The sequence below is a fragment of the Phalacrocorax carbo genome, chromosome 6, assembly GCF_963921805.1.
Source record: "Phalacrocorax carbo chromosome 6, bPhaCar2.1, whole genome shotgun sequence".
Classification (NCBI taxonomy): domain Eukaryota; kingdom Metazoa; phylum Chordata; class Aves; order Suliformes; family Phalacrocoracidae; genus Phalacrocorax; species Phalacrocorax carbo.
Window position 1 is genome coordinate 14862228 of NC_087518.1, and position 24634 is coordinate 14886861.

Genomic DNA, 24634 nt, shown 5'->3' on the forward strand with positions numbered 1-24634 from the left:
AGTGTTGCCACATTATAGTTACTCTGTAGCTAAACCTAAGCTGAACTCAAATCTCCTTTCATATAGACTGAAAGATGTGGACTGTATAGGAGGAAAGCAGGATATTGAGGCCATAGGCAGTTTGCTTATATTACAATTTTGTTTATAGTATCCATTAGGAATGTTACATTATAACTATGCTTTTTAATTTTTGCATATGTTCTTCTGTTGGGTTTTTGTATGGATTTGTTTGTTTTGGCTAAACAAAATATTTTAGAAAAGAAAGGAGGCTAGGCTTAGGTATGTACTTTAACACTTTATTAGTGAGATAAAGCAAACTAAAGACAAACTTCTGAAACAGTTAATATTTATTAACTTATTAAAATTCATCATTTTCATTTTTCAAAAGTGAAGTAGTGGAGAAAACCTTCCATATGTAAAGTAACACCATTGTATTTTACCATGTGTATTTCTTCCTAGCTGAAAGGCAGAGGATGTTGGGTTCATTGGAATGGATTTGTTAAAAATATTAATTACAGTGATAAAAACGTGAAGATTCAAGATATTATAGTCCCAACTATGGATACAGTCCGATATACCTATTTGATAGAGCTATTCATTACTCATGGAAAGTAAGTTACTTCAGTGCAAGTTTCTGCAATACTGGTCATAGGTAGAAATATCTCTTATTCCTTCCATTGATTTCATTGTTTTTATCAAGCACTCAAAGTTTATTTGGCCTGTTAAAAATAGACATTTACTACAAAAAAATGCAATTTGTTGCATTTAAGTCTATTTTGGGTTTGGTTTTTTTTTTTGAAGTCTTATTGTAATCCAGTTTTAGAGTGCTTATTCTGATGATACTGTTATGACAGCACAGAGGTTTTGTACCCTCTTTCTTCCTTGGTAATGAAATTTTTCTCTTTTTTTCTCTTTGGTTAGTCATATGTTGTGATTTAAGTCGGCAGACAGCTAAACACCACACAGCCGTGCGCTCACGCCCCCACACACCCTGCAGCGGGATGGGGGAGAGAATCGGAAGAGGAGGAAAAGTAAAATTCGTGGGTTGCGATAAAGACAGTTCAATAGGGCAGAAAAGGAAGGGAAAATCATAATAATGATAAAAGAATATACAAAGCAAGTGATGCATGACACAGTGGCTCACTACCCACCAACCAATGCCCAGCCAGTTCTGGAGCAGTGGTCCCCTCCCCCTGGCAAGCTCCTCCAGCTTATATACCGAGCATGACACTATATGGTACGGAATGTCCCCTTGGCCACTTTGGGTCGGCTGTCCTGGCCATGCTTCCTCCCAGCTTCTTGTGCACCTGGCAGAGCAAGGGAAGCCGAAAAGTCCTTGACTAGTGTAAGCACCACTTGGCAACAACAAACAACATCAGTGTGTTATCAACATTATTCTCATACTGGATCCAAAACACAGCACTGTACCAGCTACTAGGAAGAAAATTAACTCTATCCCAGATGAAACCAAATCAAAATCAATTATATTAGCTATGGTCAGGTCATATAAGAGAATGAAATATAAAACAGCCTCAGGTTAGATTTCAAGGCTGAAATGTTTATGAATTTTGAATTACTGCAAGCCCGATAGGGAGAAATTTAACTCCCATGTGTGTTCATACGTACTCCAAAGCCAGCAGAATGAGGGTATGAGAAATGTCTCTTTTTCTGTGTCCCATTTTTCTTGTTAGTGGGAGCAAACTAAAATTGAGGGTTATATGAGTATGTTAAAACCTTTTAGTTTCTTCTAAGGCATGTAAAGTTTTTAGAGGTAGAACAAGCAGGGCAAGTTAGTAAAACCTTTGACTTCTAATTACAATTAGTTTATAGTTTATTAGAATTCTGCAGTCTGTGTGCTTTATTTCTTTTTTTTATGAAGACCACTGCTTTTAGTGGGACCAACGGGTACTGGGAAATCTGTGTATGTCAAGGACAAGTTAATGAACCATTTGGAAAAGGAGCGCTACTTTCCCTTCTTCATTAATTTTTCAGCTCGAACCAGTGCAAATCAGACCCAGGTTAGTAGAATTGATAGTTATGTTTCAAAAAGATAACATGTATGAATATTTAATCTATGTTTTGAATATTCCTGTCTGCGTTGTAGAACATTATTATGGCCAGGCTGGACAAGAGGCGCAAAGGAGTCTTTGGTCCTCCAATGGGAAAAAAGTGTGTTATTTTTGTAGATGATATGAATATGCCTGCTTTGGAGAAGTATGGTGCACAGCCTCCTATAGAACTTTTAAGACAGTTCTTTGACCATGGATTTTGGTAATTATTTGAAATATAATTAAAACTTTCTTGTTTCTGCATTTTCTGTTATAATTATTTATTCATTTGAATTTTACTTCCAAAACATGCTTTGTACATGTTAAGATAGCTTTGGTTTATATAACAATATATTATTTAAAGTTGAACCAACTCTGTGTTGCTCTTTAAGTGACTTTTCAATTTAGGAAATTGATCATCAGATTCATTTTGGGTTTTTTTAGAAGGTTTTATTGCTGAACTTCAGCAGTATTTGTATATATAAATAAAATAATTCTTTTACACCTGGATTTTTATATGCCTGCATTTTTAATTAGTTTTATTTTTCTACTGCAGTTCCTTGTTTCTTTTGTTTCTCTTCCTACTCAGAGTGAATTGGCACTTTATATAAAAATTTTTATTTTACTCATTGCATTGGTTTTTACTGTCATGCCAGGTCACAATTTTTTTTTAACATTTCAAAATTATTTTTTAAAACAATAATAAAATCAGAGAAAGGCATGAAGAAAAATAAGCTTAAGGTCTTCCCTGCTTTTGAGGTTTTTGGCTCTGCTTAGATTTGAACAGGTGGTCTCTTGAGGTCCCTTCCAGCCTGAATTATTCACTGATTCCAGGCACTTCTCAAATACTGCTACTTTCGTGATTCCAGGCTCAAATATTTTTTGCTCTTGAATACTGGTAATATATCTTGCCACTTTACAGTTTTAAATACCAGTCTCAGGCCAGCATGGTATGTTGAGATTAACTGGGACATATTTATAAAGCTAGTTGTTCTTGGGGGCTTTTGTTTGTTTTATTTTGTTGTTTTGTGGGGTTTTTTTTTACATATATAAAATACATATTAAAAATGTAGTCTATAATATTATATTTTTAAGTACATATGCATGCAGAGAGTACTCTGTAATATAGATGCATCTAAGCTGTAACAAATATGTTATATCTGTAACTACCTAAATGTCACATTGCAATTTATTTTGAAGGTATGATTTAAAGGACACATCTAAAATTACGCTTGTTGATGTGCAATTACTTGCTGCAATGGGGCCCCCAGGCGGTGGGAGGAATCCTGTTACACCTCGATTTTTGCGACACTTCAACATTTGCACTATCAATTCTTTTAGCGATGAAACACTGGTCCGCATCTTCTCCACTGTAGTAGCTTTCTACCTACGGGCTAGTGGATTTTCTTCTGAGTTCTTCACAACTGGAAATCAAATTGTCACTGCCACCTTAGAGGTAAGAGGCAAATGCCTTAATGGAAGTTTCCTTTAATTTATCAGGAAAGTTCCACTGGTTCTGTAATAATTTAATTGGTAGAGATTTTAGATATTTTGTCCTTACTATTTTTAATATACAGCCTAATCTGCTTTGACAAAATTGTCCTAGTTTTATTGTTGCAGTAACCGTCTTATTCTAAGAAAATTGTCTTTGAATTTGTGTTAGCATGAGCTCTGTGGTACCTGTCCACGTGATGTCAAGTAGATGAGACTGGAATCTCTTCAGGGTCAGACAGGCATGGGAATCTGTCAGATGCAAAGAGAAAATGAAAATGTCAATTCCAACCCTCCCAAAACTCCTTCTCTCAAAGACTAAGAATGAAGAAATCACCTTCTCCACTTTCCTCCTTCCTCTCCCAGTGTTCATGCTAATTATGGACACATCACAGCAGAGTAAGGGAGCTAACATGAACATGCAGCTTTGTACAGTCTGACCCCAGTATGACAAAAGACCACTGAAATCTTGTGAAACTGAAAGCAGTTAGGCCCTGTTGTATCAAATTTCTAAATATTTTGTGAAGTTCCATGTTACAGATTTCAGCGAGTATCACATTTGCAATGTACCATGCACATAAAAAAAGGAATGGCAATTTGTGACATTTTTGCAAAGGAGCATTAAGTTACTGGCATATTATCAAAGTATAACTTTGCTGGCTTATGTAGCAGAAATCATTAGCAGTATGAAGCAATCTATTGCCTACCATAAGTATTCATCATGGAAATGCATTAGGTAGCTAGTATTTGACCAATGAAAAATTTTGACAGAAAATCTGATCAGCTTCAAAGGCAAAATGAAATGGCTGAAGTTTCACAGGGGATGTGACTTCCTTTTACTGCAGAACTGAGGCCTTTCTCAGACTTTTCCACTAGTTCTGCTTGTATCCAAGGACATATTCAAGACCAAATCCATCTCATTCCAAGGATTTGCAGAGCTAGTATTTCAGAACTATTGTTAGATAATACATTCAATATATGAATCACAAGGCTGACTGACTACTGCCACTAGAAATCTTTTTGTAGGCTCGATTAATCCTTCCAAAAGAAACAAAAAGGTGATTAGCAAGAAATTCACAAGTTTTGCTTCTTTAAACAGAAAATAATGGTAGCAGCTACTAGGGATTTGAATGTATTTGACTACATATTTAAAACATTCCGTTTTGTCAGGACATGTCTTAGACCAATTTCAGAGTGTTGTCTTCTAATACAGTCATGCAGGTATTTCTTATCAGACTGCATCAAATTTTATTTATACTGTTAGACTCTTACTCATTTGCCTGCTACAGAAGGTGTTCTAACATGAATTTTCATCCTGTTAAGTAATACCCTCCAACTCCCAAGATTAAAGTAGAACTGGGCTTTGGAATTGGCTTTGGACTTGGGACAACAGATGAAATGTGTACTCAATACCATGGATATAGTCAAGCCTGTAACACTTGATTTTACCATATGCTTTTTAGCGGGTTGATGTTTGATAATTGTCCTCACCTATGAGTATACAGCAACAGATTAAGTTTTCTCTGTCAGCATTCGCTTCAGCATGTTACTTATGTGCAATGTACTGAGAAATTACTCCATTTCTGTCATAACAGCATGAGCTAACAACAGCTGATGCGTTCCAGATTAGAGCAAAACACAGTCAAAAAGCACTTTTCTTTATCTGCCTACTCCTTCAGCATTTTTGACTCTTTTTTTGTTTGAGTAATTTGTAGATATGCAAACAAATAGATTTTAAAAACTGAAAATCTAGGAAGCTACCATTACGTATCATTCTGTCCTTCACTTGAAGGAGGATTTCATATAATTAAAGGAAGTCAAGAGATTTCAGTGGCATTCCTGGTCCTACAGCAGATTTCTTTACACTTACTACAATTACTTTCCCATTTGCGATTATGTTAGTAGTACATGTGTGTTCCAGAACTGCATAAAGCGTATCTGATATATTCAGGCAACTTCAAGATCTTCAGACATTATTACAATTTATTAGCTGTGAAATGTTTTTCTTGGAGAAATAAATTTTTTGAAGACATTTAAGATTTATTATAATATAGTTGGTGTTACTGTTTTGTTGATTTTGTGCTTCTTGTTATTATCTTAAGGTGTATAAGAAAGCCATCAAAAATCTTTTGCCGACACCAGCCAAATCTCATTATACATTCAACCTGCGTGACTTTTCACGTGTTATCCATGGCTGCTTGCTCATTAAGAGAAAATCGGTTGAAAGCAAACACGTAATGATTCGACTGTTTGTACATGAGGTATTTCGTGTCTTCTATGACCGTCTAGTGGAAGACAATGATAAAGCCTGGTTGTTCAATTTAACAAAAGATATTGTGAAAGAACATTTCAAAGAAGCATTTGATTTGGTTTTTGCACACCTGAAGCAAGGGAACACACCTGTGAGTATCACGTTTAACCTGTTGCAAAACAATTGCTTTCATTTCAAATTTAGGACTAGAAAGTTTCTCAATCACAGCTGAAATTTTGGATCAAATATGCTTGAAAATTTGAGTTGAATTTGGTAAAATGGCTTCTTTGGGGAAAAAAAGGAGTAAAAATGTTTGGAAGGGTTTAACTGTTGTACATAAACAAATTTTCAAAAAAATATTTCATTTACAATGTGGGTAAACTTACTACTTTTATGGAAAAGAATATTGTGTATATGATAAGAAATAAATCTTTGTTTTACTATTCAATTAAATCTGAAAAAATGTTGCACTATTTTTTTACCCCAAAACCGCTAGGTTTTTCTATCTTATGAAATTCAATTTATCAAGTGTAGTGTTCTATTAAGATCCTAGATGTCTGCATATAGAAATAAAGGATCCAATTAGTAGGTCTGCAGAGCAACTTTTCAGAAAAAATTCTGTCACATCTTTTCTTGGAGATGTAGCAGCACATACTGAATCTTTGGGCAATGGGAGATAAGATAATAGAAACAATCAGAGCAATTTATAAATGACTACTGCAAAAGCGGCTGGGATCTGCACATAGTACTGAGCCTGCAAGGAGAAATATATTTATAAATACTCTTAAATGGACTTCTGGAGACCTGATTTACAGGATAAAGAAATATTCCCTTTTTAAATTTAGCCCATGGCTGAGTTACTGTGTGGTAAACAGTATTCTGTAATTTTAATGAAATTTTAGTGTTTAAAATATTGTATAATCATGTTATACTGTATGCCCTGTCTTCCTTCTTTTCTGTTTTTCTTTTTTTCTTCTCCTGTCATTTCAATGATGTATAAAAGAAATAACTTTGTGGTCTTAATTATCCGTTTTGTAATACGTTGAAAATTGCTAAACATATCTGTATAAATTTGGTGTAATCTGAAGGTCATGATTATGAGACTGTCAATATCTATTTGAGCCAACTCTGTTCCAAGAACAAATTAAGAATATCGTTTAATATGGGAAATAGAGAATTTTGTGGTGGGTGTTGTCTGTGAGTCAAAATATTTCAGTGTGCTTGTTTTCATGTCTTGAGTATTTGCCTAAATTCTCCTTTGTTTTCTAAAATTCCAGTGAGGAGTATGTTCATTAAATATTAAACTTGACTTCATAATATGTTGAACATTTACCATAGGTAATGGAAGAAAACATGAGAAGTTTGCTTTTTGGTGACTATATGATTCCAGAACTTGAGGGAGATGAAAGACTTTATGTTGAAATTCCAAGCATTCAGATTTTCGGTGATGTTGTGGAGCAGTGTCTGGATGAATATAACCGAACCCACAAAACAAGAATGAACCTTGTAGTTTTCAGGTGCATACAATCTGTATTAAGAGCTTTAATCAGTAGTTGATAAGTCTGTATATCCAATTTTGTGGGCTGTGTTTTTTGCACATCTTCTCACCTGTATTCGTCCACAAAAGTGTGTGTGGTGTTACACCTTTTTGGATGGAAGTAAACTGATTTTTCTCTTAAGTTCCTGCTTTTTCTGCCCAAAAGTAAATAATGAGAAGTTTTTCTCCTAAGTGACTCTGAATATATTCTTTGGTTGTTAAAGAAACATTGTGCACCAAATCAGGTGGGTGCTCTACTGCTGCTAGGCCTCTGTTACCAGTGAAAATGGATTTTAGTTTTGCCTGCAGTCACTGGACTTTGATTCCACCAAGGACAAGGATTCAAAGGTTGTGAGTGAGATATAGCACATTCATAGCCATCTGTCTGCTCTGTTGTTATACAGCACAGCCATGACCCACTCTGGGTCATGTACCCAGCCTCATGCTGCATCTAACCTTGTGGAATTTTAGACTCTGCAGGCTGCTATTGTTACCTTGACTTGTGATCAGGCAGACCTACAACTGAGACAGATTAGGAGTTCACAACCCCTTCTTCCTCCCTGTTGCTAGAGGTTACTGCCCCTTCATGTGTGCCAGTGTAACCTGACACATAGCTGCTTTGTGAAGGTGATTTGGGTTAGTTTAAACACTTCTAATAGCAGTTTATTTCAGCCTAGGTCATTTTGACAAGCTGGATTTGTGAGTACCTGTATATACAACTGTGCTGGGAGTTTGGAGATCTGGCAGCCTCTGATCAGAGGCCGCTTCCTAAGTGTAGAAGCAATATCCCAGTTACCTCACTGAACAGCAGCCAGAAGAGCATGTCTGACTGTACCCTTGGAGCCCAGTCTCATGGATGACATCTGGATTTGACTCCCTTACTTTTCTAACCAATCAAAATAAACAAGAATTTATCTTCTTTGAAATGCTTTAACCTTTTTTTGAGACCATTTTTAACTGCTTCTCAGCTTACATTAACTACCCATGCCCTGTGCTTAAACAGGCCATCTCCTGTAGACCTTGCTGCATATTCCAAGATAAACTATGCTTGTGTTTCCACAATAGATAGGACTCTCAGTATTGTGCAGATACTCTTTCTGAAGGTGTTGTTTCAATACCGATTTCACATGTAAGTTATAAAACACTGTCAGAGGCAGCGTGAAGGATAGTTTGTTGATATGACCCATTTTTTTCCCAGTTTTTCCTTTAAATAGTATTTAAACTGTTATATTTCAAGAAAGGTAAAACCAGTAATGCTGTTATGATTAATAAGTAGAGAATTTCTGTTGGTTTTCTTTTTCTTTGACACCTTTATCCATATAGTGCTCCTGTTCTCACCACTGCCGGTTCCTTTCAGCAATTTGTAGTCATATGTAATGTAGCTAAATACTGGTAGTCGTATGAAAGAAGAGCTGTGAGTTTTGTTTTATTTCATGGTGCATACCCACTCCCTTTCTTCCTCTTCCCCCTACCACCCCACGCCACCTTCAGAAATTTGTTTTGGAGATGCTACTTCTATACTTGTTTCACAGATTTATAGGTGCATAAATGTATATGTATTTTTGCCATTCTGGTAATCAGCACATTTCAAATACAGGTATGTGTTGGAACATTTGTCTCGTGTAAGCCGTATTCTGAAGCAGCCAGGTGGTAATGCTTTGTTGGTTGGAATGGGAGGAAGTGGACGTCAGTCTTTGACTCGTCTAGCAGCATTTATGGGAAAAATGTGTGTTTTTCAACCAGAGATTTCTAAGACCTATGGTACAAGTGAGTGGAGAGAAGATCTGAAAGTGAGTATTAATAACTGTCTGCATTTTGACTTAATTTTGAGGAAGGATATTTTGGAATGTACAGTATTTTAACTGTCTTGCCTTTTTAGAGTCTTCTGAAGAATGCAGGTGTAAAAGGCTTGAAAACTGTATTTATAATCACAGATGCACAAATTAAAGAAGAAAGCTTTTTAGAAGATGTTGACAGTGTCCTCAACACTGGGGAGGTACCCAATCTTTTTGCAGCAGATGAAAAACAAGAAATTATAGAGGTATCTGTAAAAATTCTCTTTAACATCACTTCCCTTTTAAGCTATTTTATCAGTTCAGTGTGAAGTGTGGATATATGCACTTAATTCCATTACTACTTCTGAGATCTTAGATAACTCAGGCAGTTACTAGTAAACTTACGGAGCAGCTTATGCCTACTACTAGCTTTAATTCTGACCTGGCATTGTGTCCACAAACTTATTAAGTTGTGCCCATAGGGATCGTTGACTGTTCACAAATGCCCCATGGCCATAATTATTTTTTCCAGGGTACGGTGCAGAAGAAGAACATATGTCATAATGTTTTCATTGATCAGTTAAGGACAGAGACATTTTTTGGGAAAACAGTAACTAAACACTAACTAAACTAGCACTAAAATCAGGCTTGGATTTTCAATATAGCAGTTACCAGGGAGAGGCATCAATCTTCATATATATCAAGTTGGAAACTTAATGTTAGCTAACAATATTTGGAATTGTATGCTGTGCTGTCCTCATATGTCTCTCTGGTATGTTTACTAATAAATTACTTAGGTATGCTTCTAGTTGACATTCAAAGTGGTTCTTAGTACATGCACAACTGTTCTTTACTGAAATGGCTCTATCACTTGATAAATGTTACTGCTTTGGTTTTTCTTGTGCTTAAGTTATGGAGCATGTTGATACCAGCATTCCATGTATTTCGCAAAGAAGTTAGATTATAGTTCTAATAATCTTCCTCTATTACTGTTTCATTCTGGCCAGGTATATAATAACAATATTAAGATAATGTGGCTCTTCTACAATTTTAGAGTTTGTACAAAAATACTCGGTGTATGCTAGAACTTGGTAGCTATCCATAATATGCCAACTGGAGCGAAGTTGGTTTTTACTCATTTACATCTGCTCCATCAAAATATTTCCACTTTTACTCTGTTGCATCTAAACAGATTTTTGTAATTTATTTTAATTGCGGGATTGTCATGCATATATGCACAATATATATGTGTGCATATACATGCTTTTGTGGAAGAATAATTTGAGTTTCAAGGGTTTATAGTGTTTCATGGATTGTTAATGGAGGATAATACTTTTATGAAGTATTCTTTTAGTTTCAAATCTCGAGGTTTTTTCTTGTTTTGAGAGCTTACTGGTTTTGGTAAATGAATGAGTGGAGTATGTTTTGATGTTTGAAACCTTAAATCTTCCTCTCCAATTGAGTAAATACAGCATATTTTAGTATAATATTAAAGCTTTAAAAGTTCTTAGTAAGTTAATGTCTTGAAATGTTGTTTAGGGGACTTACATGGCACTGAAATGTAGGTGATGAGAAAAACATTTGCTTTTGTGATAATGGCTTTTTGTAATAAAAGTAGTAAATTGCCTCATCTGTTTGTGGCTCCTAAAACTCTAAGAGACTGAAGACTGATTTTAATCAAGCCCGATAGTTGCGTTTATCATTAGAAGGCTTTGGTTCTTTATTTCTTGAGGGGCTAATTACAAATTCTGATTATTCAGAATGTGTCTTAACTCTCTTTGTGATGTGTCTTATCTGTCTGGAGCTCATCTTGGGATGGATTTTTAGTTTTTATTCTGACGTATTCTCAGTTGCTCAAAGCATCAGATGATTATTTCTTGAATGTGTTGCCAGGGTCACAAATAAATATTGTAATCCTATTCTCAAATAATATTTACTACTTGTTCTGTTTTTCTAGTTTATTCTACCTGTTTAATTTATCAATAAAAAATTTCATTTCACGATGATACTATCATTAAGAGGATTGCTGTAGGACTTCAGAAGTGCTTAATGAGAAATTATATATCAGTTTTTACCCTATGTATTATTCCTAAGGGTGTTCGTGCAACAGTTCAGGCTGGCAATAAACATGAAGAACTCAGTCCCTTGGCCTTGTTTGCATTTTTTGTGAACTGCTGCAAAGAAAATCTCCATATTGTGGTAGCATTCAGCCCAATTGGAGATGCTTTCCGCAATCGTCTGAGACAGTTTCCGTCACTCATCAACTGCTGTACTATTGATTGGTTCCAGGTATGTGGAAAAATTTATATTGTTTCCTCAACAAGCTACTTCAGTTTCCTAACAATCTATATTTTTAAGTCTCATTAGATTTTTCTCTTGTCTTCTGTGTAGGCGTACTGCATGTTTTTCAAAATTTTGAAACAGCAAAGGCATTTTTTGTAGTAGTTTGGGAGCTCTTTGGCGTGCAATCTCAGTATTTCTACAAGTAAACTTAAAATTTGTTGCTACAAATTTTGTATTTCTGAAGTAGTGAATAGTCTCAGTTTGGTGATGGTAATTTGTCATTTTATTACGTAACATGTATGTTTTAAAGGACTAGAGAAACCAATTGAATGTCGTTGTAAAATGAACTTAAGTTCTGCTGCCTGTTAAGCAGGTCTTGCATCATGGGAATAACTAGCGCATATAAATCTTGTTGTTTACCAGTAAATCTTTATAACAGAATAAAACTTGGAAGATTGCTGTACTTGACAATCCTTAATGTAAGCGATGTTACTCTCAGTATAGTGCAATTAGATCTATAGCTTGGCCTGTTGCTGATCTCAATTAATTTTTCTGCCAAAGGATGACATAGACACAGAAATGTTTGGAAAGAATGGCAATATGTAGCTTTTAACTAGAAGGTCAGCCAGGAGTTGCCAGAAGAGATTGCACAGGTAGTGACCTTGCTGCCTGATCTAACCCTTATATCAATTTGTTGTTCTTGAGACGTAGTTAGGACTAGTGTGTCTCGTTCTGCTGTTTTGAATGGTAGAAGTTGTTTTTTAAAGTGTGAAGACTGCTAGCAGCTGAATTTTACAAAAGCTTCTCTCCTCACTTCTCCCTCAGCCGTGGCCTGAAGATGCCCTTGAACGTGTGGCTAATAAGTTCCTAGAAACACTTCAGCTCACAGACACTGAGCGTCGGGAAGTTGTGCCCATCTGTAAATATTTTCATACTTCAGTTTTGTCACTCTCTGTAAGGTCAGTCTGTTTCTTTTGAAAACAACTCAGTAATTTATAGAAATATTAAGACGGAAAATATGCTGTTGAAAGTAGTAAATTGAGCAACAGAGAGCTCAGAAGTTGAACTTTTGGAAGAAACAACAAAACAGTAAATGATTGAGTTCCATTACTACTCATTTCTGTCTTAAAAGTTAATGTATACTATCTGTCTGCATAAAAATATGCAAAATTGTCAAAACTGTTTACTCTTATTTTTCAGTTACATAACTTCCGCTAACAATAGTTAGACTAAAAAAGAAAACAAAACTTAAAGGTACTCTTTTGTTTAATAGGTTCTTGCAAAGTCTGGGACGCCATAATTACGTTACTCCTACTTCTTATCTTGAGCTTATTGCTGCATTTCGGAAACTTCTTACTCAGAAACGAGACGCTGTAAGGAAAGCCAAGAAGAAATACGTGAATGGACTAGATAAACTAGCTTTTGCTGAATCACAAGTGAGTCAGAACAAAATGGAACTGAAAATACGAAATGTTTGGCAAAAGCAGGTCTTTTCCTGGAAAAGACCTTTTCAGTCACAAGCATTATTTCAGATTTAGTTTAGCTCAGTCTTCAACAGTAAAACTATAAAAAAGTTATTTTGCCTTTTCTTTCCTACATTCATAGCAGTTGTGCTAGAGGCCACAGGCCTCTAAGCATGTATTGCAAAGCAGCATATGAACAGAGCTTCCCTTTCCTAAGTGGTTAACAGGTGACTATAAGCGAACGTAGTTCTTAAAATTAGAGATTGTACGTATGAGATAAAAATAAGTCTCTGAAGTGTTTTGGTTTGAAACTGAATGTTATTTCCTTCTATCAATAAATTAGTCATTAGGTAAAATCTAGCTCTTAGAAATTGTTGGAAATTATTCTTGGCACTTCTGAATCCTACCTGTTTCTTTTGCATACGTATAGGTTGGTGAGATGAAACGAGAACTCGTTCAGCTGCAGCCCAGACTGGAAGAGGCTAAATTGGATAATGCAAACATGATGAAGGTAGAGTTATACAAATATAAGTTCGTGGTTTTTAATGTAAGTATGTGTATACTTGGGATCTACAATTTCATCTGCGTAATAATTAGCTTTGAACAAGGAATCTTAATCATACAGTGTACTTCTACTTTAGTATTTCAGCAGACTGTAGATACATTCTAAAGAATATGTCTGTATAAGGTTGCTGATATGTGACTTTCAGAAAATAAGAGTTGAGTTCAGGTTTTTGAGCTCAATTCTTGTTTGCTGGGGTTTGCAGTGTTGTGAAAATTGCCACTATTTATGCTTATATCCTTAGAACTGGAAGAAAATTGTGTTCTTTATGTAAGATACAGACTCTGTATATACAGTCCTTGCCTAAGCTGCATGCTGAAGGATCTCAGAGGAACTTTCATGGTTAGACTGGATTTCCCAAGATCATTCATAAACATTGCAAAAGCCACAAATACAAAATAATAGGGACAGTTTTCTACAGTCTGTCTTTGCATGCACAGGGATTATACGCTTGATTTTTGAAAGGATCCTAAAAAGGATTAACTTCATAGAAATTGGTCCCTACATCCCACTAAATCTCCTAAGTGGTTTTGAAAAGTCCAATTTGTGAAAATACACTTACCTAGTGTGTTAGAGTTGCTTTACAAATAAAGCAAGCTTTGATGAATGTTTTTATGCAGTTGCTTCTGATTTGTAAGGGTTTTTACAGATACAGTGGTATCTCTTCTACCTACTGTTACAAACCTCTAAGAAAACTAGATGTCACTTATGTAGAACTGAAAAGGGAGTACTTGGATGAAGGCTTGACTCATTGCTGAAAAAAAATAAAATTCAGTAGTCAATGTTATAGACTATGGAGCTATGAAAGCTCACTATAAAAGCTAGTAATTTTTTAGTTACAGCCTGATGCACAACATGAAGAGTTTCTTGTCTCTTGAACTTCAAATGTATTTTAAATAGCTTTTACTGTCAGTAATCTGACTTTATGCAGTTTATCTACTGTTAAAGCTCCATGATGATGTTGCGTTATGCTAAGAAACAAATTATTCCCTTAAGATAATTAAAAATACATTAAAATATTGACATACCTAGATTTTTTCTTTATGTTTTACAGTATTCTGTAAGTGCTATACTAGGTAATTTCAGTTTATTTGATGATTCACTGCTCAATAGGAAACTCAGCAATGTGTTTTTCCTTAGACTATAGAAATAGAATCTGCAGAAGTAGAACAAAAAAGAACAACTGTAAAAGTAGATGAAGAAATTGCTACAGAAAAAGCTGAAGAAGCTCAGACATTGAAAAATGAATGTGAGAGAGACCTGGCAGAGGTGATTCCAGCCCTGGAGGCTGCACTGGATGCTCTTGACACTTTGAAGGCAAGCTCGTCTAAGCTTTTGGCATTTGAAAGAGTTACTTAACATGACAAAGCTCTTGCATTTATTTGGGAAAGAATGCACTAAGATGAAAAGAATTTGAAAAGTGTTAAGTTTCTTCAGTTTTGGCAGAGGAGAGGACCACTGTTCAGTATATTTCCTCTTCATGTACTCAGAATACAATGGGGTGGGTGCATTTAAAAAATTCCTTATTTGCAAGAAAGCCCACTCGTGGGAAAAGTAACCAAAACCTGAAGTCACCAGCAGTGGTATCACCTGAATTTCCTCTTTCAGCTAAGTTAATGTTGGCGACTAGTGTGTAACATGGTATTTGTTTATGACTAAGAATTATCTAGATGCTTGGTTTAAAGGTTTTGTCCTTGTCCATGACTCACACATGATCTGAAAACAGTGTTGTTGAGAAAGTCCTGCAGGAATTCAGTACAGTAGGAGTTATGAAGTATATGGGAAATCTTAGATGACACTTATGAAAGTGGATCAAAAATTATTCTGACCTGGACTTCTTAGAACATACGCTTAATTAATCATTAGTTTACAGTTACTTAGTAACTTAGTTTACAGTTACTTTATTTCATTTTTATTTCCCCTGCATAGGATACATGGATGGATACTGTGAATAGTCCTGCTAACACTGTATCATCCCTTCTAAAAGTACTCTATAATTACGTTTATTGGTAATAGTGGTGTAATTCCCCTTTTTTTTTCTGTTAGTTCATTTATCTTAGTGGTGAGAAAGGCAGGACATCTGTCATAATTTTATAAAATGTGATTTTTTTTTTATTTTAGCCTTCTGATATATCAATCGTCAAATCAATGAAAAATCCTCCGTCTGGTGTCAAACTTGTCATGGCTGCTGTCTGTGTCATGAAAGACATAAAACCTGAAAAAATTGCAGATCATTCAGGGTCTGGAGGCAAGGTAAAATGGCAGAAAATAGTTTCAAATAAAAGTTTAATTCATGTTCTCAACGCAGAGCACTTGTTCGGTAAACAAGATCACTCAAGGTCCACTAAAGTAGGCAAGTAATTACAGCCTTCATCCATTATTTTACTGAATGCTTCCAGAATTCCAAATTTTCTAAGTTTTGTAATGTGCAAAGAGAACACATTTAATTTGCTTGACTTGTCTATAGATAATAGATAATATGTAACTTCCCTGAGACACTGTTCAGTTTTTGGCTTTAGGTATGGTTTGGGCGAAATGTTTGACCTGATAGACTTTCTCCTTTATTGATGTCTCAAGGAGATATGAGGTCATCAGTATTAAATATGCATGAGTTTTAATTTAAAAAGATTTGTCATTTTTTGTTTGTGTGTTTGTTTTAAAGCTTGAAAATATATTTCCTACTGTGTTTTGTAGATTTTGGATTATTGGGCTCCAAGCAAGAAACTGCTTGGTGACATGAATTTCTTAAAGGATTTGAAAGAGTATGACAAGGACAATATTCCAGTAAGATTTCTGTCTAATTTTTCAGAGATTTTTACCATGTGGACACTTTCTTGCAGGGGAAAAAAAAATAAAAATTAGAAAATACTATATCAGAGGCCCCACTTGTCCCGAGTTAGTCAACTTTTGTTATGACCAAGGATCTTTACAATGTGATGGGGTATCTCCATAGGATGAGTATGGTCAAGGATGACTCACGGCAAGTGAGTCAAAATTCCTCAGGCTGAACCTTCTAAGATCCATTTCAGAAGGTTTTATAATTCCCTTTGGGAATGTCTAAGGCTTCTATACAGCCTGTCTTCTATTTGAATGAAACGTCATTCTGTGCACAAATGTTTCTAACTTTGCAATTTATAGGTGATATCTCATCAGAAGGTAAAAAGAACACAAAAAAAAGCTATCAGAGTGAGAAGTCTGTCCTGTCCATTATCCTGTGTCCAAAAATGGCCATAAGCAGGTGCCTTGGAAGGAGTAGAAATAGTATATATGATATTTTTCCAGCCTCCAGCACTTTAAATTAAGGACTTCCAAAGCTAGATGTGGCTGTGTTTTCTCTGTGTTTAGTAGCTTTCAGTGCATCTCTCTTCTGTAAGTGTTCTAGTCCTCTTAAGCCCATGTAAATTTTTTATATCTACAAGATCTTTTTACAAGGCATTTACAAGGCTTTAAGTGGTATGAAGAGCTATCTCCTGTTTCTTCTGAACCTGGGTCCTTTTAGCCTCATGTAATGTATTCTGGTTTGGGATTTGGTTGGTGGATTGTTTGTTTGGCTTTTTTTGGTTTTGTGGAACCAGGGAACATGGATATCTGTCCAACCTTTCTATGCCTTTTTACTAGTTTTTCTAAATCAATTACTCTGGCATTATAAACTTTTTTCTATTTTTAAATAACTGCCCACATTGTTGTTGTTCTTAATAGCTGTTTCTAATGGTGTTATTTTGATTGAATGAATGAGGACAAAAAGGGTAATATTTTAAGTATACTAGAAGATACATAATAAATGCGGAAATATACAGCTATATAACTGTAATTTAACATATTACCACCTCCCCCAGAGATCTTACTCTCTGAAAATGTGATTCTTGGTGTTTTCCTAATTCAGTGGAAAATGAATATGCTTTGCCTTTGTAATACTGGTCCCCAAAAGTAGGCACAAGTAATGTAATTCATTTAGACATCATCTTACATTAGTAGAAATATGTTTTTATAATGATCCCCTACAGTTGTGTCTGAGAAAAGATAGCAAATAATGAAATTAGCATGTTTTGCACAAGGCACAGCATAAAGTAAGGCTTCTATGTGACTGTAATGCTCTCAGCACTTAGGTAGCTGCTGCATGGAAAACATACCAAATGCATGATTATAAAGGATAAGGATAGGATTAGGATGCAAACAGGAAAATATTACAAAGCCTGATAGGAAAATAAAAAGAAACAAATGCGTAGTGGTTTCTACCACAATTAATACTAAGTAGTTCTTTCCTATTTCATTGTGTAGAGAAATAGCAGTCAATCAGTATAATTTTAAAGTGTCAGCCACAAGACTTTGATGGGCTATAATGCTTTTGTTATCCAGGCAGCTGTCATGCAGAAGATTCGGGCTGAATATTTGACTAATCCTGAGTTTGATCCACAAAAGGTGGCTAAAGCTTCCTCGGCAGCAGAGGGTTTATGTAAATGGATTATGGCAATGGAGGTTTATGACAGGGTTGCAAAGGTGCGTTTTTAATCCTAGTCCCTCAGTGCTATGAAATCTTTCCTTTGCTTGGTATATTCACTCTAAGCATAGTATTAAATAATAAAGTTACAAAAATGTGCTTCAAGCGTTTGTGTATTTTTTGTAATTGAATAGGTGGTTGCACCCAAGAAAGATCGTTTAAAAGAGGCACAGCAGTCCTTAGCAGAGACACTGACACTCTTGAATCAGAAGAGAGAAGAACTTGCAGCAGTTGAAAATCATTTGGCTGCTTTGGAACAAACCTTCACTGAAAAAACCGAAGAAAAGGCTCGTTTAGAATTCCAGGTTGATCTGTGTGCTAAAAAACTAGAACGAGCAGAGAAGTTGATTGGAGGCCTCGGTGGAGAGAAATCAAGGTCAGGTTAAAGTTCAAATGTCAGCTATAACAGCTATTTTAGAAACAGAATTTGAATTGCAGTTCTCTGAGGTGTATCTCTGGCTGAGGGCTGTACTGCTGAAGAGTGTAACAGTCTGGGCCCTTGAAAGATTTGTAATTGTAATGTAAGAATGTGGGCAGCAACATAGGAAAAATTGCGGAGGCTTTAAAAAATTAGAATAAAATACACAAACACAGTGTCCTTTTTCTCCACCTGAAATTAAGATAAACATCACCAAAAAAGGCTGATTTTTGTCTTCAACACCATTAATGTGGAGGTTGCAGCACCGTTTTTTTTTTCTATATATTCTGCTTGTCATAGGTGGAATAATGCTGCAAATGATCTTCAAGACACATACGATAACTTGACAGGAGATGTTCTGATATCAGCTGGTGTGATAGCATATCTGGGAGCTTTTACTGCTGCATTTCGCCTAGAATGTACCAAAGATTGGAGCAAACTGTGCAAGGTTAGAAGGTTATCTTAGATTTAAATAAGTGTTTGCTTTTTTTCAGACCACTGCAGAAGGCTTCAAAAATCCCTTTTTGTCTATTAATATTAGCCTAGTAAAACTCATTAAGATCAATGGGATAAATTCTGCTGATCCAGTATTCTGTAAACTTGAATTTAATTAAATCAGTGAATTTACTCTAGACTTAAAGTAGCATATCAGAAACGAGAGCACATCATTGACTTTGTAAGTCTTGATTATTACTTAAATAAAATCTCAGGATTTTCTCTATTTTCCCTTTAAATGAAAGAATTAACTTGAAAATGCAGTTATTATAGAAATTTTTTTACATTATACATAACTTACGCTGTCACATATGCATATGTTAATTAAATGGTTGATTAGGCTGTTTGCAAAGGGACAGTTCCAACATGCTTATACTAATGCCATAATTCATAAATCAAGTGATCTGAAGTCACTGATTGTGACTGTGACATTAAACAGTAACAAATCAGCATTGGATTGCTGTATTGAGTTAATGGAAGATGTAGTCATTAGATGATTTCTAACTGTGTGTGAGTTCCTTAAGGTAATGCATTGTCATAACTTTCTGTAACAGCACCCCCCACATTTAGAATGTACAAAAAACTTGACAAATCCTACAAAGTTTGGAGAGAGAATAAATATTCAGTGGGGAAATATAGAAACTATGATTTTATTTTTCCCACAATTCTTAAATCTACTTGACCTGTTTAAAACCCTTAAAAAGAAATGCACATTTTCACTTTGGATTGAAGTGACATTTAATAAAAGATGTAAAGAAACATGTAATAAGGATAAATGGGGTTTTTTTTTGTTTGTTTGTTTTTTTTTTTCCAGGAGAAAAATATCCCTTGTTCTGAGAATTTCTCTTTGAGTAAGACTCTTGGTGACCCAATAAAAATAAGAGCCTGGAATATTGCTGGTTTGCCAACTGATATATTTTCTGTAGACAATGGGGTCATTGTTGACAATTCAAGACGTTGGTAGGTGACAAAAAGGTTTCATTTTCAAATCCAATCAAGTTTTCACTTTTAACAAAAAAGCCAACTAACTATATAGAGACAATGTATCTTCTGTAGAGACAATGTAATTGAAAGCATGAGTGGAATCTATATCCAGCTCCTGTGAAATTTTAGAGGTATAACACTTGAGAGATTAGTGTATGTAGTTACTTGAAAGCTTTCCTTTCAGGAAATGCAGTGCTCTTGGATAAAGTTGGGTTGTTTGGGTTTTTTGTTTGTTTGGTTTGGGTTTTTGTTTGATTTTTAAAATATTTTTTTACCTTGTTTTCCTATTACTGGCTAATAAAGCATTTGTAAGAATCAGTTTCAGAACTGCACAGAAATCCTCATTCTTTGTGTTTAATGATAGGATTTAGGTTATGCAAGTTGCAGGGTCCAGATACCACAGTCCACTTCAGGTTCTTACAGTTTTAAGGCTATCAGATGACATTTTTGTTTTATAGATACTTACTGTGTGTGAAACTCACATCTGTATAAAGGATTCCTTTACAACCTTTCATCATAGAATCATTAATGTTGGAAAAGACCTCTAGGATCATCAAGTTCAACCATTAATCTGATGCTACCATGCTTCCTAAACCATGCCCTGAAGTGCCACATCTACACGTGTTTCAAATACCTCCAGGGATGGGGATTCTACCACCTCCCTGGGCAGCCTGTTCCAATGCCTAACCACTCTTTCAGTGAAGAAATTTTTTCTAATATCCAACCTAAACTTCCCCTAGCTCAGCTTGAGGCTGTTTCTTCTCATCCTATTGCTTGTTACTGGGGAGAAGAGACTGACCCCCACCTCACTACAACCTCCTTTCAGGTAGTTGTAGAGAGCGATAAGGTCTCCCCTCAGCCTCCTCTTCTCCAGACTAAACAACCCCAGTTCCCTCAGCCGCTCCTCACAAGAATTGCTCTCCAGACCCTTCACCAGCTTTGTTGCCCTTCTCTGGACATGCTCCAGCACCTCCATGTCCTCCTTGCACTGAGGGGCCCAAAACTGAACACAATATTTGAGGTGAGGCCTCACCAGTGCTGAATACAGGGGCACGATCACTTCCCTACTCCTGCTGGCCACACTATTCCTGATACAACCCAAGATGCTGTTGGCCTTCTCGGCCACTTGGGTACACTGCCAGCTCATGGTCAGCCAGCTGTCAGTCAACATCCCCAGGTCTTTCTCTGCTGCGCAGCTTTCCAGCCACTCCTCCCGAAGCCTGTAGAGTTGCATGGGGTTGTTGTGACCCAAGTGCAAGACCCAGCACTTGGCCTTGTTAAACCTCATACAGTTGGTCTCAGCCCATCAATCCAGCCTGTCCAGGTCCCTCTGCAGAGCCTTCATACCCTCAAGCAGATCAACACTCCCACCCAACTTGGTGTCACCTGCAAAATTCCTGAGGGTGCATTCAATCCCCTCGTCCAGGTCATTGATAAAGATATTAAACAAGACTGGCCCCAACACTGAGCCCTGGGGAACCCCACTTGTGACCAGCAACCAATCGGATTTAGCTCCGTTCACTACAACTTTCTGGTCTCGGCACTTCCAGCTGGTGTTTTACCCAAGCCTCCAGTCACCTGGGACCTCCCCTGTTAACCAGGATTGCTGATAAATGGTGGAGGGTGGCTTGGGTAAGCTCCTCTGCCAGCTACACCAGTACTCTTGGGTGGATCCCATCTGGCCCTGTAGACTTGTGAGAGTCCAGGTGGAGCAGCAGGTAGTAAACTGCTTCCTCCTGGATTGTGGGGGCTTTATTCCTCTCCCTATCCCTGCCTTCCAGCTCAGGGGGCTGAATACCCTGGGGATAACTGCTCTGATGGTTAAAGGATGAGGCAAAGAAGGCATTTAGTACCTCAGCCTTTTCCTCATCCTCAGTAGCAATGTTCCCCTCCGTGTCCAATAGAGGATGGAAGTTTCCCTTGGTTCTCTTTTTGTTGTTAATTTATTTGTAAAAACATTTTTTGTTATTCCTTAGCAGTGGCCAGGCTGAGTTCTAGCTGGGCTTTTGCTTGCCTTATTTTCTCTCTGCAAGACCTAACAAGATCCCTGTACTCTTCTTGTGTTACCTGCCCCTTCTTCCAAAAATGGTAGACACTCCTTTTTTTCCTGAGTGTCAGGAGAAGCTCCCTGTTCAGCCAGGCTAATCATCTTCCCCACCAGTCCTTCCTGAAGAAAGCCCAGCCTTCCTGGACTCCTTTGCCCTTCAGGACATCCTCCCAAGGGACTCTCCCAACCAGTGCCCTGAACAGGCATTGCCCTCCAGAAGTCCATGGTAGTGGTTCTGCTGACTCCCCTTCTTACTTCACGAAGAATTGAGAACTCAATCATATCATGGTCGCTAACAACTTTTTTTTTTAATTATTCCAACGGAAATGTTATTTCAAGGAAGATACCTATTACATTATATGAAAACTTGTGATAACTGTCTGGAAATAATCTGCACCCAGTAGAAATAAAAGATTATAAAACTTTTCAGTGGTAATCTTGTGATGTGTTCTCTTGAGAATTAGTCTTTGTGATAGATTCAGATCACATTCAGATTACAGTGTGTAATTCAATTTTTAGAATGTTGCTTAGTTCTCTGACGGTGCAGTTAGAGGAGGTGTTTGATATCATTCATGCCTGACATTAAAATACATACATATAGATGAAATCAGCAAGTGCAAAGGGGGACAAATCTGTTGAAGCAAATTAAAATATTGTCACCTTTCTGTGCCCAGCTTACGTGTCCTGTCTTATACTAGCTGATATATCAACATCCCAGATTTAAATTGCATCTGACTGATGATTTTTATTTTTTTAAGTGAAAAAATATATTACTCAAAATTTGTAAAAATAAATAAATTCTAAATAATGAGAATTCCAGGGGAGAGGCAGAACAAGATTTTACAAGAATTCTGCTTTCTGGTGTATTTATGAAAAATATTGTGAACATTTTTTTGCAACTTTTAAAACTATTTTTTGGTTTTACTTTTTAAATTATGATAAAACACCTATGCATCTGTTTGTCATTGATCTCTTTAAATAACAGAATCAAAACTGTATCACTTTCACCGTGATAGTCTGACACAGAAACATTATGAAATAGTTTAAATAATTTGAAATTTTTAAAAACTGCAAGCACTGAGAAAACTGTCTTGTATGTTCTAGGCCATTAATGATTGATCCTCAAGGTCAAGCAAATAAATGGGTGAAGAATTTTGAGAAGGAAAACCACCTGAATGTTATCAAGCTCAGTGACACAGATTACATGAGAACCGTGGAGAACTGCATTCAGTTTGGAACTCCACTTCTGCTAGAAAATGTTGGAGAAGAACTAGACCCATCACTTGAACCTCTGCTACTTAAACAGACTTTTAAACAAGGTACAGCAAAATTAATTATGAACCCTGAAGTACATTACATTGGTGTTAATCTTATAGTCTATGGTACTGTCTGATGTTTTTCTTACTACTGTCTGGTTTACTGCTGCCTGTGGTAAGAGGAAGGTAATTTCACAACAGCCTGAAGTTTTATTTTATTTTTCTAATAAATGTCAGTCATATATCACTTGATAGTGGTTTTATGTGAAAACCTTCACCGTGTCACTACAGGAGACTAAATAAAGACACTTGACTCCGCAAAGGGAAGATTGTAAATGAAATTTTGCTTTTTCATTTTCATATCTCTTAGTCTAATAGTAATATTTACAAAATTTTGCACAAATCTAGAAAAGCTGTCAAGGCATTTTGCTTAAGGCACAATTTTCCTGTGTTTCTCTGGAACTTGCTAAGTAGCTATGAATTTAGTTTTCAACTTTTCTTTCTTTTCCTCCTGGAAAAAAAAAAAAAGAGAGAAAAATGCAGATAAACACATACTTTTTCCTTCCTTCTTATGTTGGTTTTCACGTTCATTAAAAAAAAAAGTTTCCTATTTCAGGTAGGTAATTCAAGGAAAGAGTAGTCTGTGAGAATATAATATTTAAGAATATTTAAGAATAATTCCATGGCACTCTGTAACCGTCTCCAGTATTGAATATGCACATTGAAAGTATAGTAGTAATTGGATTGACTCAGTTTCATCTGCTAAGAGTAAAATGTGGCCTCACTGAAGTGTAGCAGAGTTATTTATTTATGTATTTTTACTTTTCAGGAAATGTGTAACTGAAAAGAAATCTGCTTCTATTTAATCACAAAAATAACTTTTTTCTGTAACTAACTGAAGTAGGTAATGGTTTTCTTAACTTTAGGAGGCATGGAGTGTATCAGGCTTGGTGAGACCATTATTGAGTATTCCAGTGATTTCAAGTTTTTTATTACCACAAAACTGAGAAATCCACATTATATGCCTGAACTTGCTACAAAAGTTTCTTTACTCAATTTTATGATAACACCAGAGGGACTTGAAGACCAATTGCTAGGTATTGTCGTAGCAAGAGAGAGGTAAGTCACTCTTTATGGCAAATAGCCATTAAATATTTTTATGGCACAATTCCAAGGAAACGAGATTAATTTATTGTAAAGCAAAGTGAATGTTACATGGTCTAAATGTTGCTCAGTAATGGCTTTAAAAGAAAAAAGTTGGTTTTCTAGTTTTCATAACTAAAAAGTTTGTCAGGGAGACAGATTGTCGTGTTTACTGTGGGTAAGTGTTCACAAGTTAATTAAAATAGCAGATGTAAAATCATCGTGTTTTCATGGCAATTTTGTCCTGAAATATTCCTTGAAAGTTAGAAAACTATGTAAATATTATTTGAAGTTTATATCATTATTGTGGTTTTTGCAATGCGGCTGAGCTGCCAGACAAGGATGCAGAATTATGATGATTTAGTTTTAATTTCATATTAAAT

At 36.0% G+C, this 24634-nt stretch overlaps 1 protein-coding gene across 9 annotated transcripts in view; it reads left to right on the top strand.

Annotated features, from left to right (window-relative positions):
- The window catches only part of DNAH12 (dynein axonemal heavy chain 12), a 76859-nt gene that overhangs the window by 37131 nt on the left and 15094 nt on the right, over positions 1-24634 (top strand). For 7 of the 9 annotated variants that reach the window (XR_010373322.1, XR_010373323.1, XR_010373324.1 and 4 more), the window contains 21 exons: positions 460-611; positions 1880-2018; positions 2105-2271; positions 3249-3504; positions 5642-5941; positions 7129-7307; positions 8925-9117; positions 9207-9368; positions 11197-11391; positions 12211-12344; positions 12659-12821; positions 13279-13359; positions 14551-14727; positions 15532-15663; positions 16105-16194; positions 17767-17907; positions 18043-18284; positions 18627-18774; positions 19636-19781; positions 22957-23171; positions 24035-24227. Coding sequence is in view for 6 of the 9 variants with exons in the window: in XM_064453846.1 (XP_064309916.1) it covers positions 460-611; positions 1880-2018; positions 2105-2271; positions 3249-3504; positions 5642-5941; positions 7129-7307; positions 8925-9117; positions 9207-9368; positions 11197-11391; positions 12211-12344; positions 12659-12821; positions 13279-13359; positions 14551-14727; positions 15532-15663; positions 16105-16194; positions 17767-17907; positions 18043-18284; positions 18627-18774; positions 19636-19781; positions 22957-23171; positions 24035-24227 (3605 nt within the window). In the remaining 3 variants the exon portion in view is untranslated. The remainder of the gene's footprint in view (positions 1-459; positions 612-1879; positions 2019-2104; positions 2272-3248; positions 3505-5641; positions 5942-7128; positions 7308-8924; positions 9118-9206; positions 9369-11196; positions 11392-12210; positions 12345-12658; positions 12822-13278; positions 13360-14550; positions 14728-15531; positions 15664-16104; positions 16195-17766; positions 17908-18042; positions 18285-18626; positions 18775-19635; positions 19782-22956; positions 23172-24034; positions 24228-24634) is intronic. The other 2 variants (XM_064453848.1, XM_064453849.1) reach the window with 2 other exon arrangements.